Source organism: Megalobrama amblycephala, linkage group LG15 (genome assembly GCF_018812025.1).
Source record: "Megalobrama amblycephala isolate DHTTF-2021 linkage group LG15, ASM1881202v1, whole genome shotgun sequence".
Classification (NCBI taxonomy): Eukaryota; Metazoa; Chordata; class Actinopteri; order Cypriniformes; family Xenocyprididae; genus Megalobrama; species Megalobrama amblycephala.
This window is the reverse complement of record NC_063058.1, coordinates 17,756,244-17,769,292: the sequence shown is the minus strand read 5'-3', so window position 1 is coordinate 17,769,292 and position 13,049 is coordinate 17,756,244. Positions and strand designations below refer to the sequence as shown.

Below are 13,049 nucleotides of genomic sequence, written 5' to 3'. Positions count from 1 at the left end.
GTAGGCCTCACTGAGCCATCGGATTTCATCAAAAATATCTTAATTTGTGTTCTGAAGATTAACGAAGGTCTTACAGGTGTGGAACAACATGACGGTGAGTAATAAATGACAGAATTTTCATTTTTGGGTGAACTAACCCTTTAAAATATCAAGGGGTTCGGCGGACCTTAATAAATGACATACATTTGTAACATTTAAAATAGGCCTACATGACAACGTACCCTGATAAATATTTGATATCTTGCCTGACATTTAAGAAAAATACCCTTGTCCAAAGAACACAGATCAACAAATTATATATGAAGCATTGTATAACGTATAATCTTTGTTAATATTATTGGTTTTACTGGTTCTTTAAATTGCTAGTACGTCTACACATGATGTAATGTACATTTAATAAAATATGAGATTTATACTATAGCTACTGTAGGCCTATGTAAGATTAAGCCTGTAAAGTGCTTCACTAGAGGGAGATTTATCATTCTTAAACTGAAAAAGGTCAACGACAATAACGTAAATCGTTACGCTGGTATTATCCAGCTGTGCGTAAACGGAAGTCCAAATTTCCCATCGGTCAGTGCGGATTTAGGCCAAACAGATGAGAGAGGGCAAAAGACAACTTTCCTAGTGGAATAAGCCGTCAGGATTATATCGAGAGTTCTGCTGTGCTAATATAGACCTGTCGACATCTGTAGAGCTCCATTACTCATGTTTAATTGATAATTCTAATAATAATATATTCTATTTAATACTCTCTATACCTATATAAAAATATATAGTGTATATAGTCATTGCAATTTTATATAAATATTTAAAAAAAAAAAAAAAATTAAATACATAAAATTATTACTGTTATTATAAAGATTTATGTATTTAATTTTAATTATTTTTTTAAATTTTATATATATATATATATATATATATATATATATATATATATATATATATATATATATTTATATATATATTTTTTTGTTGTACTTTAGTACTTTATAATTAATGTTGATTTAATTTGTAACCAGTTGAATTTCAGCTGAGGAAAATAGGATGGTGTAGCGTCATTATTGGCACTATACTGCCACCTAGTGGTTATAATAAACCTTACACACATGTATATGTATATGTGTAAAGACAGAGCCACTTGTAATTGATGATATAATTATCAAAAACACGTATGTAAACAAACAATAATGCTAATTATTTAGTGCAGAGAAAACGGAGAAGCCAAGTAAAACAGTTTGCAGTAGGCTACAAACACAAAAAGTTTATTTTCATTTTCTATTCGTGTCATCCTCTCAGGGAAAATATACACGATTGAAAACAATTATTTGACAAGAATCCACCTATTAAAAAGCTACCCAAACTCAGCGTTTCAGTGCTCTCCAGGAAAGTGTTTTCTTTACTGAAAACAGACAAGAACTGCCATCAAATACATTAGTGTTCCGTTTTAATGCTCGTTTTACTAACAGATACTCTGCAAAACATGTAAAAAAAAACAAAAAAAACATGGTTGACAAAAAACAAACAAAACCCACAATCTTGTGTGGTAAATATACTGAGATCAACAACTTGATTCAGATTCAGGAGTCAAAATGGCGTTTCTTTAAGCACTGGACTGTCACTCATCAGTCTGGTTGTCGTTGTAAGAACATCACATCACTTGATGCCTTCGTGTACATGAAATCTCTTTCCATATGTACATAATCAACTGCTTTCTTTACAGGGTGGAAAAGGAATTTCTGACGTCTCATTTGATTCATATTGAAGTTAAAAATACATTTCCATCAGTTAATGAATCGTTTTTTCCCCCAGCTTTTAAAATGTCAAAGGCATCATGGTGATAGAATCCAAATTTGACCCTTTTTTCAACAATTTTCTGAGCTGGAAAAACAAACAAAAGGCACTTTCAACACCTGTAGCGTTCACTTGACATGAACAGAAGTGATAGAATGTGTTTATTTGGTGTACAAGAGAGAAATATGTGACCTACTTTGCTTAGACTGGCTTGACAAAAAATGTGGAGGAACAAAATACAAACATCAAGTGAGGTTTCATACTTTTACTCACAATTAGACAAAGTCTGTGATGATAAACACTAAGGCACAATATGCTTTGGTGATTTTGCTATGTAAATTCCCTTTATTGTGTAGCCTATTCTGATATGGGAAGAAATAACATGATATCTTAAAGGGTTAGTTCACCCAAAAATGAAAATAATGTCATTTATTACTCAACCTCATGCCGTTTCACACCCGTAAGACCTTCGTTAATCTTCGGAACACAAATCCGATGGCTCAGTGAGGCCTGCATAGGGAGCAATGACACTTCCTCTCTCAAGATCCATAAAGGTACTAAAAACATATTTAAATCAGTTCATGTGAGTACAGTGGTTCAATATTAATATTATAAAGTGACGAGAATACGTTTGGTACGGCAAAAAAAAAAAAAAAAAAACGACTTATATAGTGATGGCCGATTTCAAAACACTGCTTCATGAAGCTTCGGAGCACAAATGAATCAGTGTATCGAATCATGATTCAGATCACGTGTCAAACTGCCAATAGCTGAAATCGCATGACTTTGGCGCTCCGAGCAGCAGATTTGATGCTTCCTGAGGCATTGTTTTGAAATCGGCCATCACTAAATAAGTCGTTCTTTTTTTTTTTTGGCGCACCAAAAATATTCTCGTCGCTTTATAATATTAATATTGAACCACTGTACTCGCATGAACTGATTTAAATGTTTTTAGTACCTTTATGGATCTTGAGAGAGGAAATGTCATTGCTGGCTATGGAGGCCTCACTGAGCCATCGGACTTCAACAAAAATATCTTAATTTGTGTTCTGAAGCTTAACGAAGGTCTTACGGGTGTGGAACGACATGAGGGTGAGTAATAAATGACAGAATTTTCATTTTTGGGTGAACTAACCCTTTAAATCTGAAGTATGTATTTTTTTTTGCCCCAACAGCGCCATCTAACGGAATTTAAAAAATAAACATCGATAGCCCCGCCCCCAATGCACGCCATTGGTCGAGCCAGTTGCGCAGAACTAGACAAGTCACTCAAAATAAAAAGGGGGATTTTCATAGCGCGAGTGTTTGAAGTTTTCGCAAAAATGAACCAATGAAATGGCTTTTCTTTCATTCTCTACACATTAAGCTGTTATAGGATAAGGTATAACAGAAAACGCTACATACGTCAGCTTTAAAGGTGCAATGTGTACATTTTAGGAGGATCTATTGACAGAAATGCAATATAATATACATAGTTATGTTTTCAGTGGTGTATAAAGACGTTACATAATGCAAGTCACTTATGTCTATGTTTTTATTACCTTAGAATGAGCCATTTCTGTCTACATACACCGCAGGTCCCCTTACATGTTAAGTCGCCATTTTGCGCCGTCATGTTTCTACAGTAGCCCTAAACGGACAAACTTTGCTTGCCTAGCTTCTCTCTGCTGTCTCAGACAACGACATTCTCTATATTGTAATTCGCAACCTCACCACTAGATGTCGCTAAAAACGACACATTGCACCTTTAAATGCAAATTCACAAATTAACAAAACTGTTTAAGGTTCGTCTTTGTCTTCAACATCATGTTATATTTAAAGTTTCTATTAAGAAAATGATTTGTTTCTTAGTGTTTTAGTACTGGAACAGGCCATGTGCAGTGTAAGGCAGGTAGTTCCACATAAATAATACAGTACCTTTTTATGCTTTCATTAAAGTTAAATCCACTAACGGTGAAAAAATACCAGGGGCTAAGCCATTGAAATGTAGTTCAATGTGAGAATAAAAGGTTGAACAACAGAAAAAAGCTTTCACGTACTATGACAATACGACTTTATATAAGCAATGTTCTTTCAAAACACATTGTGGTTTAAAACATCAACCAAGTTAAACAGACATCCAAACAAAACAAAACTGTACCGTTTCACCCACGACAGGTTAAACAAAAAAATAAACACCAAAACACAAGTGATGAACAAATTATAATGTAATTATTCATTCCAGACCTCACCCAAAACGTGACAAAAGCCTTCTGGGTGGGACTGACAGAGGCACAGCCACTTAAAATGATGTTGTGAATCATTCAAAGGCTTTTCTTAGTCCGTCAGGCTTTTCCGCCCTTGGTGGACATCAGCTGTGTAGCCTAAAAGCCTCAGTGAATATAAAGTCTCCACTGTTCAGTTTTTTTCCTCCTCTCTGTGGGCAGTAGGTCACTGACTGACTGCTCTTAGTGTTACTCGTGTGAGTCGGGAGCCTCAGTCTTTGACCAGTCTGTAGATGTGATGCTGAGCGCCGTGCTCGCTGTTTGAGACCTCGAACACGCAGGCCATGCACAGTAGGGTCTCTTGAGTTTCTCTGTTCGTCACCACCTGCAGGAACAGAGGCGCTTTTAGCAATCGACAACACGAGACGGCGTTTGACACTGACTATTTACACGTGTGCATGTAAGATAACGGAGTGACACGGGAATTGTTGGACCTACCAGTAGGATGGTAAAGTTTTCTAGTACGCTGTTCATCATGTACTTCTCAGGCAGGTGCTTGAGCTTATGGATGAAGTTGATCATGTATTCACACATGGGAGAACGGCTGATCTTGTACACAAAACGGCCGTTCTCAAACCGAGCATACTCCGTCTGCCAGAACAAAGAAATGTAATATTTAAATAAAGAAATTGTACAGTTTTCATTATATACACACATATATATATATATATATATATATATATATATATATATATATATATATATATATATATATATATATATATATATATATATATATATATATATATATATACACACACAGTATATTATATATAGATATCATTTATCATTATATATAAATCATTTAATATTTCATATATTATAATGATCTATTACTGTAATATTTAAAATGTGTATATATATATATTTAATATAATTTTATAATATCTATTTTTATATACAATTATATGAATTTTATTTGTTTTTGGGTTTTTTTACTTTTTTAAAGTTTAGTTAATATTCAGTTTTATATGATTTTAAATATTATATATATATCAAATAAAATTTATATTATAATTGTATATAAAAATACACATACAGTTATATTAATATGTACATCATTTTAAATATTACAATAATAGATCATAAAATATATATATATTTTTATATATATATATATAATTTTTTTATATATATATATATATATATTATATATATACATTATACAGTGTGTGTGTATAATTATTTGATATTTTATATATATTATGATGTAGTATTATGATGTAGTATTTATATATATATAAAATATTTATTTATTTATATACAATTATATTATGGATTTCGTTTTTTTACTTTAAAATTTAGTTAATATTTAATTTTATATGATTTTAAATATTTCAATATTACAAATAAAATACAATATTAACTGAACTTTAAAAAAAGTTTTAAAAAATACAAATAAAATTCATATTATAGTTGTATATAAATACATATACAGTTATATTAAAAAAAAATAAAAAAAAAAATATATATATATATATATATATATATATATATATATACACACACACACAATTTTAAATATTACAGTAATAGATTACAATAATATATCATAATATGTAACATAGATAATAGATTATAATACATATAAAATTCAATATATATATTTTTTTAAATATTAATATTCAATTTTATATGATTTTAAATATTTCAATATTACAAATAAAACTGTTTTTTTTTACTTTTTTAAAATTCAGTTAATATTCAATCTATATTATAGTTGTAAAAACTTAATGTTTTTATATATACATGTATAATGTTTTTAAATATTACTATATATATATAATGTTTAATATTACAATAATAAATCATACTTAATACTATATTAAATATTAAATTAAGCATATATATATATATATATATATATATATATATATATATATATATATATATATAATTTTACATATATATAATTTTACATATTACAAGATTACAAATTAAAAATTAAATGACTGAAATTTTACTTAACATGCTAAATTAATTTAAAACGCTAAACAGTAATATGACCGAAAGCAAGTGAAATAAACAGCATTCCTCACCTCAACTTTTTCAACCACTTGTTTCCCGAAGGAGCAGACTTTTGTCGAGCAGGTAATGGTCATGTTCTCCGAGCTCTCGTACTGACTGGTCACGCCATAGAATGCCCCAGAATCCTCCTGGATGTTGCAGTTCAGGTCGGCCTGCGGACGCACCACATAACAGCTCAGTGGCGATGAATGAACGGATGGAGAGAACATGTTGACAAAAGCAAATTCAACCACAGGGTTTGCATACAGTTGGGCAAATAAATGAGTAATTTGTCAGACGCTAATAAATAAAAGGTGCTCTATGTCAACAGTAAAGTCTTTGGCTACTTTAAACTATGAATAGAGCCTCCTGTGATATTCATCAAGGCCACAGACACCTGGAATCAGCATATTATTTACAGCTGCACTTAATGAAACTTGTGCTAATTTATTTTGAAACTCTGAGTATATCCAATGCTGTTGAAAGAACATAATTTAAAAAGTCTCAGAGATTTCAAGGCTATAAAGCGATTTATTATGCCACAACTGTGTATAGATTGAAAACAAATATTCATTTCAGCTGCTGTTGTCCTAAAAACGGCCTTTGATAAAAGATAGAACCAGCACAGACCACCATCCGAAAACTAGTATCCGATGTAAGAGTGTAATAGGTGTTAACCTTCAGAGAGTGATTTACTTCTTTATTTCAGTCTGTACAGGATGTGGCCGTCTGATCTGCTCATGCGCTTGCACCTGTCGCTCAGAGCGGCAGGTGTTCAAATAAAGGCTCCCTATCAAATCCAGCATCAGCAGTATTAAAGGACAGCGCGCGCTGGGATTCACATTCAGACCGCCCAGGGATTAAATACACCACTGCTGGCTTTAACACAGCACTTTAATCAAATGCGAACGTGTTGAACCAACTCAGCTGCCTCAATTCAAACTGATGCAGGTGACTAGTGTCGACGGACACTGATTTTTCAACAGCTCATGCTGGAGGACTGATATAATGCTCATAGATGGCAGATTTTTATGTCATAGCGGTTTATTTTTAATCAAAAACTTTCAAATGTCTTTTATGTGAATCCCAGACCCAGACGTTCAGTCTTAAACTATAAAAAGCCATCATAAAAAATTAATTATTTAAAGTTTATTTTAGAATTAAAGGTAAAAATTTAGTTTATGATTCTAAAATTTGTAATATGAAAATGATTCTTCATATATATATATATATATATATATATATATATATATATATATATATATATATAAAATCTAAAATTGCCCATACTTGAAGAATCACCTGTATTTAAAATTAGTTATCAAAAAACTTGTAAAAAAAAACCTTAAATTAAAAGATTTAAGCAATTTAATTAATTGTCAAATTCCATCAAATTGAATTGAATAATCCTTAATAAATTATTCAATTAAAATATTTAAGGATTATTCAATTCAATAGTATTTGATAGTATTTTACTATTAGTTAAATTGCATAAATCTTAAAAAAAGTTGTAAAAAAAAAGTGTAATATGAAAATTATTTTTTTTTTTAATAAAGCCAAAATTGCCCATACTTGAAGAAACACTCATATTTATAAGTTAACAAAATTTTAAGTTTTATATTGACAATGATATCTTTCAATATGAAATTTATTTGTTTTTAAAAAAAGAGCTAAAAGTGAAAATAACTGAATTATGAATTATTACAAGAATTACCCTGATCCCAGACCTAGAATTTAATTCATTGTTAAACTAAATATAAAATAAACTTTAAACTTTTTTTTTAAGTTTGATTTTTGATGCCTGCTACAGGTCAAAAAAAAGTTGGCACGGGGGCAACAAATGGCTGAAAAAGCAAGAAATTTTGAAAAGATTTAGCTGGGAGAACATCTAACAACTAATTAAGTTCATTGATATCAGGTCTGTAACATGATTAGCTATAAAATGAATGTCTTAGAGAGGCAGAGTCTCTCAGAAGTAAAGACGGGCAGAGGCTCTCCAATCTGTGAAAGAGTCCGTAAAAAGATGGAATACATTAAAAACAATGTTCCTCAACGTCAAATTGCAAAGGCTTTGCAAATCTCAAATCCCCGTGGTCTTCGGGCCCACAGACGACACTGCATCACTCATCGGCATGATTGTGTCAATGACATTACTAAATGGGCTCAGGAATACTTCCAGAAACCATTGTCGGTAAACACAATCCGCCGTGCCATCTGCAGATGCCAACTAAAGCTCTATCATACAAAAAGGAAGCCATATGTGAACATGGTCCAGAAGCGCTGTCATGTCCTGTGGGCCGACCACGAACCACAAACTCTTCAGCAGCTGGAAACATATAACAGGACCAAATTCCAACACCAAAACTCCAGAAACTCATAACCTCGATGCCCAGATGTCTTCAAACTGTTTTGAAAAGAAGAGGAAATGCTACACCATGGTAAACATGCCCCTGTCAAAACTACTTTAAGACCCATAGCAGGTATCAAATTTGAAATGAGCTAATTTTGTGCATAAAATTGTAAAAACTTATTCAACTAAAATTGCCCATACTTTAAGTATTTATTAGTTATTCAAATAATTAGGTTTTTAAATTTCACAACATCTTTCAATGCGAAATTAAAGAGCCAAAAGTAAAAATTAAATTTGCATAAAATTGCTGAAATTAATTCTGATTATATGAACTATATGCTATATATATATTCATTATATTACTATAATGTAACACCATTGTTTAAATTATAGAAACTAAAATTCAAAAGGATTGTCTCAATATTACAGGTGTTTTTGGACATTTTTATTGGATTAATAGGTGAAGTAGCACATAAAATGATGTGGGGAAAAAAGAAAGAAATGGGACTGGAAAATGATTCAAACTCAATTTTTATTGTTTGCATGAGCAGCACAGCTCAATGTGTCGCAGCTACGCCACGGCCCGTCTGCTCAAACTGACACAAATGCTCACAGACTCACCCAGAACTTGACCAGGAAGAAGGCGTTCTGAGGTCCTTTTCCAAACAGCTCCTTCAGCCCACCCTTCTTCTCAGGGAATTTGTCGTAGATTTGACGTATGTCCACTGTCTCCAGAAGCGCGTCGTTGTATGAATAATTCGTCTGGCCGATGTGCACAAACAGATGCTTGTTGTACTGCAGAAAGAGTTGAAAATCAGATCAATGCAACATATACACTAACAGACCTTTTTTATACATAGTTTATAGTTTTCACTGAGTTCAAATGCTACTCTCAAATGTTGTTTGTGTCAGTAATGAAGCATTTCAGATTGCATTTGTGAAGCTGTTTCAGGTACGTCCTGAATGTTTGTGTGACTGGACGACTGTATTGAGAATGCGCCTCGTTCTGCGTATTGCTACAAATGCATGATTAATAGCTGCTGTCACGCCAGACCAGAGGGACAAGCATTTCATAGAGATGCTGCCAACATGATAAATTACACAGGTCTGCCGTAACACGGACACAAGACATTTTGATAACCTGTAGGTCACAGGAAGTTCTTCCCAGGTCTCACTTTTAATCTACACATGCTGTTTTGTCTTCATTGTCTTGACTGCAGTTAGATCAGTGCTTAAATAGGACATTCAGCATCGGTCAGCTGATCTGAAGACACTTTTGGATGACTACTAGATCATAATAAGCAGGCTCAGCTGCAACACTTCTGTGTTCTTTTAGTGCACCAGTAGAGCTTTGTTCAGTTTGAGCTGAAAATGACTTGTCTTGGGCTTCTGTTGATTTCCATCATTATCATTGGATTAGGAAAAATGCAGGATGTGACCTTGGTCATCATGACCATTTCTAATAAGACCCAACTGCCCTGCAGCTGCTGTCAGTGGATTTGACATCTAAAACGTCGCACAAGGTTGCTGATCCAAGGCTAAATGCAAAAGCTATTCTTCCACCAAGTAATGTATTTATATTCTCATATTATATTATACTCTCACAAACACCAAGCATATGTGACTCGTGCTGGCAAAGTGAGTCAGAATGCGCACCGGCTAATTTCGAGCTAAAGGCAAAACAAGTGAAAAATGTCAATTTTGGTCGAAATTGGGGTTTTCACAAAAATGAGTTCATCGTCTAGCGATCTTGATGCTCTAAATAGCAATTAAACATCTAAGGTATCTTTATTTGTACGTTTTCTGAGAGGAGCACCTTTCCTTCGTCCACAAAAAATACTGTTTCTCTCTGACGACTGGTACATCCTCTCAGCACAAGTTTGGTATCGTTGTAAAGCGATAGCGAATTCTCGATGGTATGAGTCTGAACCAATGAAATTTGATTTTCAAACTCATGCTGATGTAAACAAAACGATCTTACTCGCACTGACAGATCCGAAGCGCATGCACAAAGACGCCTCAGACAGAGCGCGATCCCGATATACACATTTACACAAAATTACAGTATTTCAAAAAATCGGTCTTGGCGAGTATTCATGCAAACATTATCTGTTAAGTCTTAAGTGAATGTTAGGTTAACTGTTGGGGAAAAACATCTGATGTGTAACATTATATTTCATCCTTTTGGTATAGTAGGTCTTAATAAATAGGCTGTCTGTTTCAATTGTGGAATCATATATATGAGCATATATTTTTTCCTATAGATATGGGTTTTGACTTGATTTGGTGGTACTACCAAGGATTTTAAGGTATGGTTGCTAGGTGATTTTGTTTTGGAACCTTCAGAAAACTTTAACTCTATTTTTCTCAAAATTGACTTTGCTGACTCTATTGGCTTCAAACAGGTGTAGCTCAGTCATTTTTTGTTGGATTCCAACAAATCATACATCACTTTAAAGGTTTTTTATATTTTATAATTATTTAATTTATAACGATTAAGGCTGTCAAAATTAACGCGTTAATTTAACGCGCAAATTCATTTTAAGGGCACTAATTTTATTATCGCAGCACACATTTTCTGTTCGACCCATGGCCTAGCCCGTAGTTTGGAGAAATGGAGATGCAGCCATAAAAGGTGTCTGTCGTTGCTATGCAACCATGAACTGTGCTCTCCATGATGACGAGGATAACCCCACAATGATGACAACTGTTATTGTTTTTTCAATTTATGGAGATGAGAAATAAAAACCCGCCCTGTACAGCTATGATCAGCTGTTTGGCTGAGCTTTCAATGTTTGGTTACAAAAAAAAAACGTAAAGATTACATAAAATGTGCGATTAAGTTGCAATTAATTGCGAGTTAACTCATGACAATAATGTGATTAATCACGATTAAATATTTTAAATCGATTGACAGCCCTTATAATACAGGTGCTGGTCATATTAGAATATCGTGAAAAAGTTCATTTTTTTATTGTATATTATTTTAAAAAATGAAACTTTCATTTATACTAGATTCCCTAAATGTAAAGTAAAACATTTCAAAAGTTTTTTTTTTTTTTTTTATTTGTTGATTAGAGCGTACAGCTAATGAAAGTCCAAAATCCAGTATCTCAAAATATTAGAATATTTACATTTGAGTTTTATTAGATGACCATCCCTACAGTATAAATTCCGGGTATCTTTTGTTCTTTGAAACCACACTAATGGGGAAGACTGCTGACTTGGCAATGGTCCAGGAGACAATCATTGACAGCCTCCACAAAGAGAGTAAGTCACAGATGGCCATTACTGAATGTGGTGGCTGTTTACAGAGTGATGTATCAAAGCATATTAAATGCAAAGTTGACTAGAAGGAAGAAATTGGGTAGGTAAAGGTGCACAAGCAACAGGGATGACAGCAAGCTTGAGAATACTGTCAAGTAAAGCCGATTCAGACACTTGGGAGAGCTTCACAATGAGTCAAATGAAGCCGGAGTCAGCGCATCAAGAGTCACCACACTCAGACATCTTCAGGAAAAGGACTACCAAGCCACTTCTGAAACAGAAACAACGTCAGAAGCATCTTACCTGGGCTAAGGAGAAAAAGAACTGGACAGTGAACAGTGGTCGAAAGTCCTCTTTTCAGATAAAAGTAAATTTTGCATTTCATGTTGAAATCATGGTCTCAGAGTCTGAAGGAAGACTGGAGAGGCACAGAATACAAGCTGCTTGAAGTCTAGTGGGAAGTTTCTGAAGTCAGTAATGATTTGGGGGGCCGTGACGTCTGCTGGTGTTGGTCCATTGTGTTTTATCAAGTGCAAAGTCAATGCAGCCATCTTCCAGGAGATTTTGGAGCACTTTATGCTTCCATCTGCTGACAAGCTTTATGGAGATGCTGATTTCCTTTTCCAGCAGGACTTTAGCACCTGCCCACAGTGCAAAAACCACTTACAAGTGGTTTGCTGACCATGATATTACTGTGCTTTATTGGCCAGCCAACATGCCTGACCCCTGAATCTATGGGATATTTTCAAGAGAAAGATGAGAAACGGTCGATCCAACAATATATAGATGATCTGAAGGCTCAATAGTGCCTCAGCAGTGCCACAGGCTGATCACTTCCATGCCACACTTCACTGATGCTGTAATTTGTGCTAGAAGCAAGTCATTTGCTGTAATATGTGCTGCCGACCATGTATTGAGTGTACAAATGAACATACTTTAAAGAACTTAAACTTTTCTGTTTTGAAAATCCATTTTTTGATTGATCTTAGGAAATATTCTAATATTTTGAGATACTGGATTTTGGACTTTCATGAGCTGTACGCTCTAATCATCCAAATTTAAAAAAAAAAAAAACCTTTTGAAATGTTTTACTTTACATGTAGGGAATCTAGAATATATGAAAGTTTCATTTTTAAAAATAATTTACAATAAAAAAATGAACTTTTTCATGATATTCTAATTATATGACCAGCACCTGTATTTTGTATATATAAATATATATTTTATACATATATAAATTATACAATACTTAACAGATCATAAAAACACAGAGCTGCCTAAAGTCATAATTTAATGGTGTTTGCCATGTGATGTTCTTTTCATCTATACAAGTTAAAAATGTAGATCTTCAGTACTGAAGATGTAGA

General features: G+C 33.2%; 1 protein-coding gene across 2 annotated transcripts in view; it reads right to left on the bottom strand.

Moving 5' to 3' along the window:
- Window positions 1–3,830: 3,830 nt before the first annotated feature.
- The window catches only part of tead1a (TEA domain family member 1a), a 47,848-nt gene continuing 38,629 nt past the window's right edge, over window positions 3,831–13,049 (bottom strand). For both annotated transcript variants that reach the window (XM_048158686.1, XM_048158688.1), the window contains 4 exons: window positions 9,037–9,210; window positions 6,098–6,238; window positions 4,497–4,649; window positions 3,831–4,383 (listed from right to left, as the gene is read on the bottom strand). In XM_048158686.1, coding sequence (XP_048014643.1) covers window positions 4,270–4,383; window positions 4,497–4,649; window positions 6,098–6,238; window positions 9,037–9,210 — 582 coding nt within the window. In that variant the 3' untranslated portion in view covers window positions 3,831–4,269. The remainder of the gene's footprint in view (window positions 4,384–4,496; window positions 4,650–6,097; window positions 6,239–9,036; window positions 9,211–13,049) is intronic.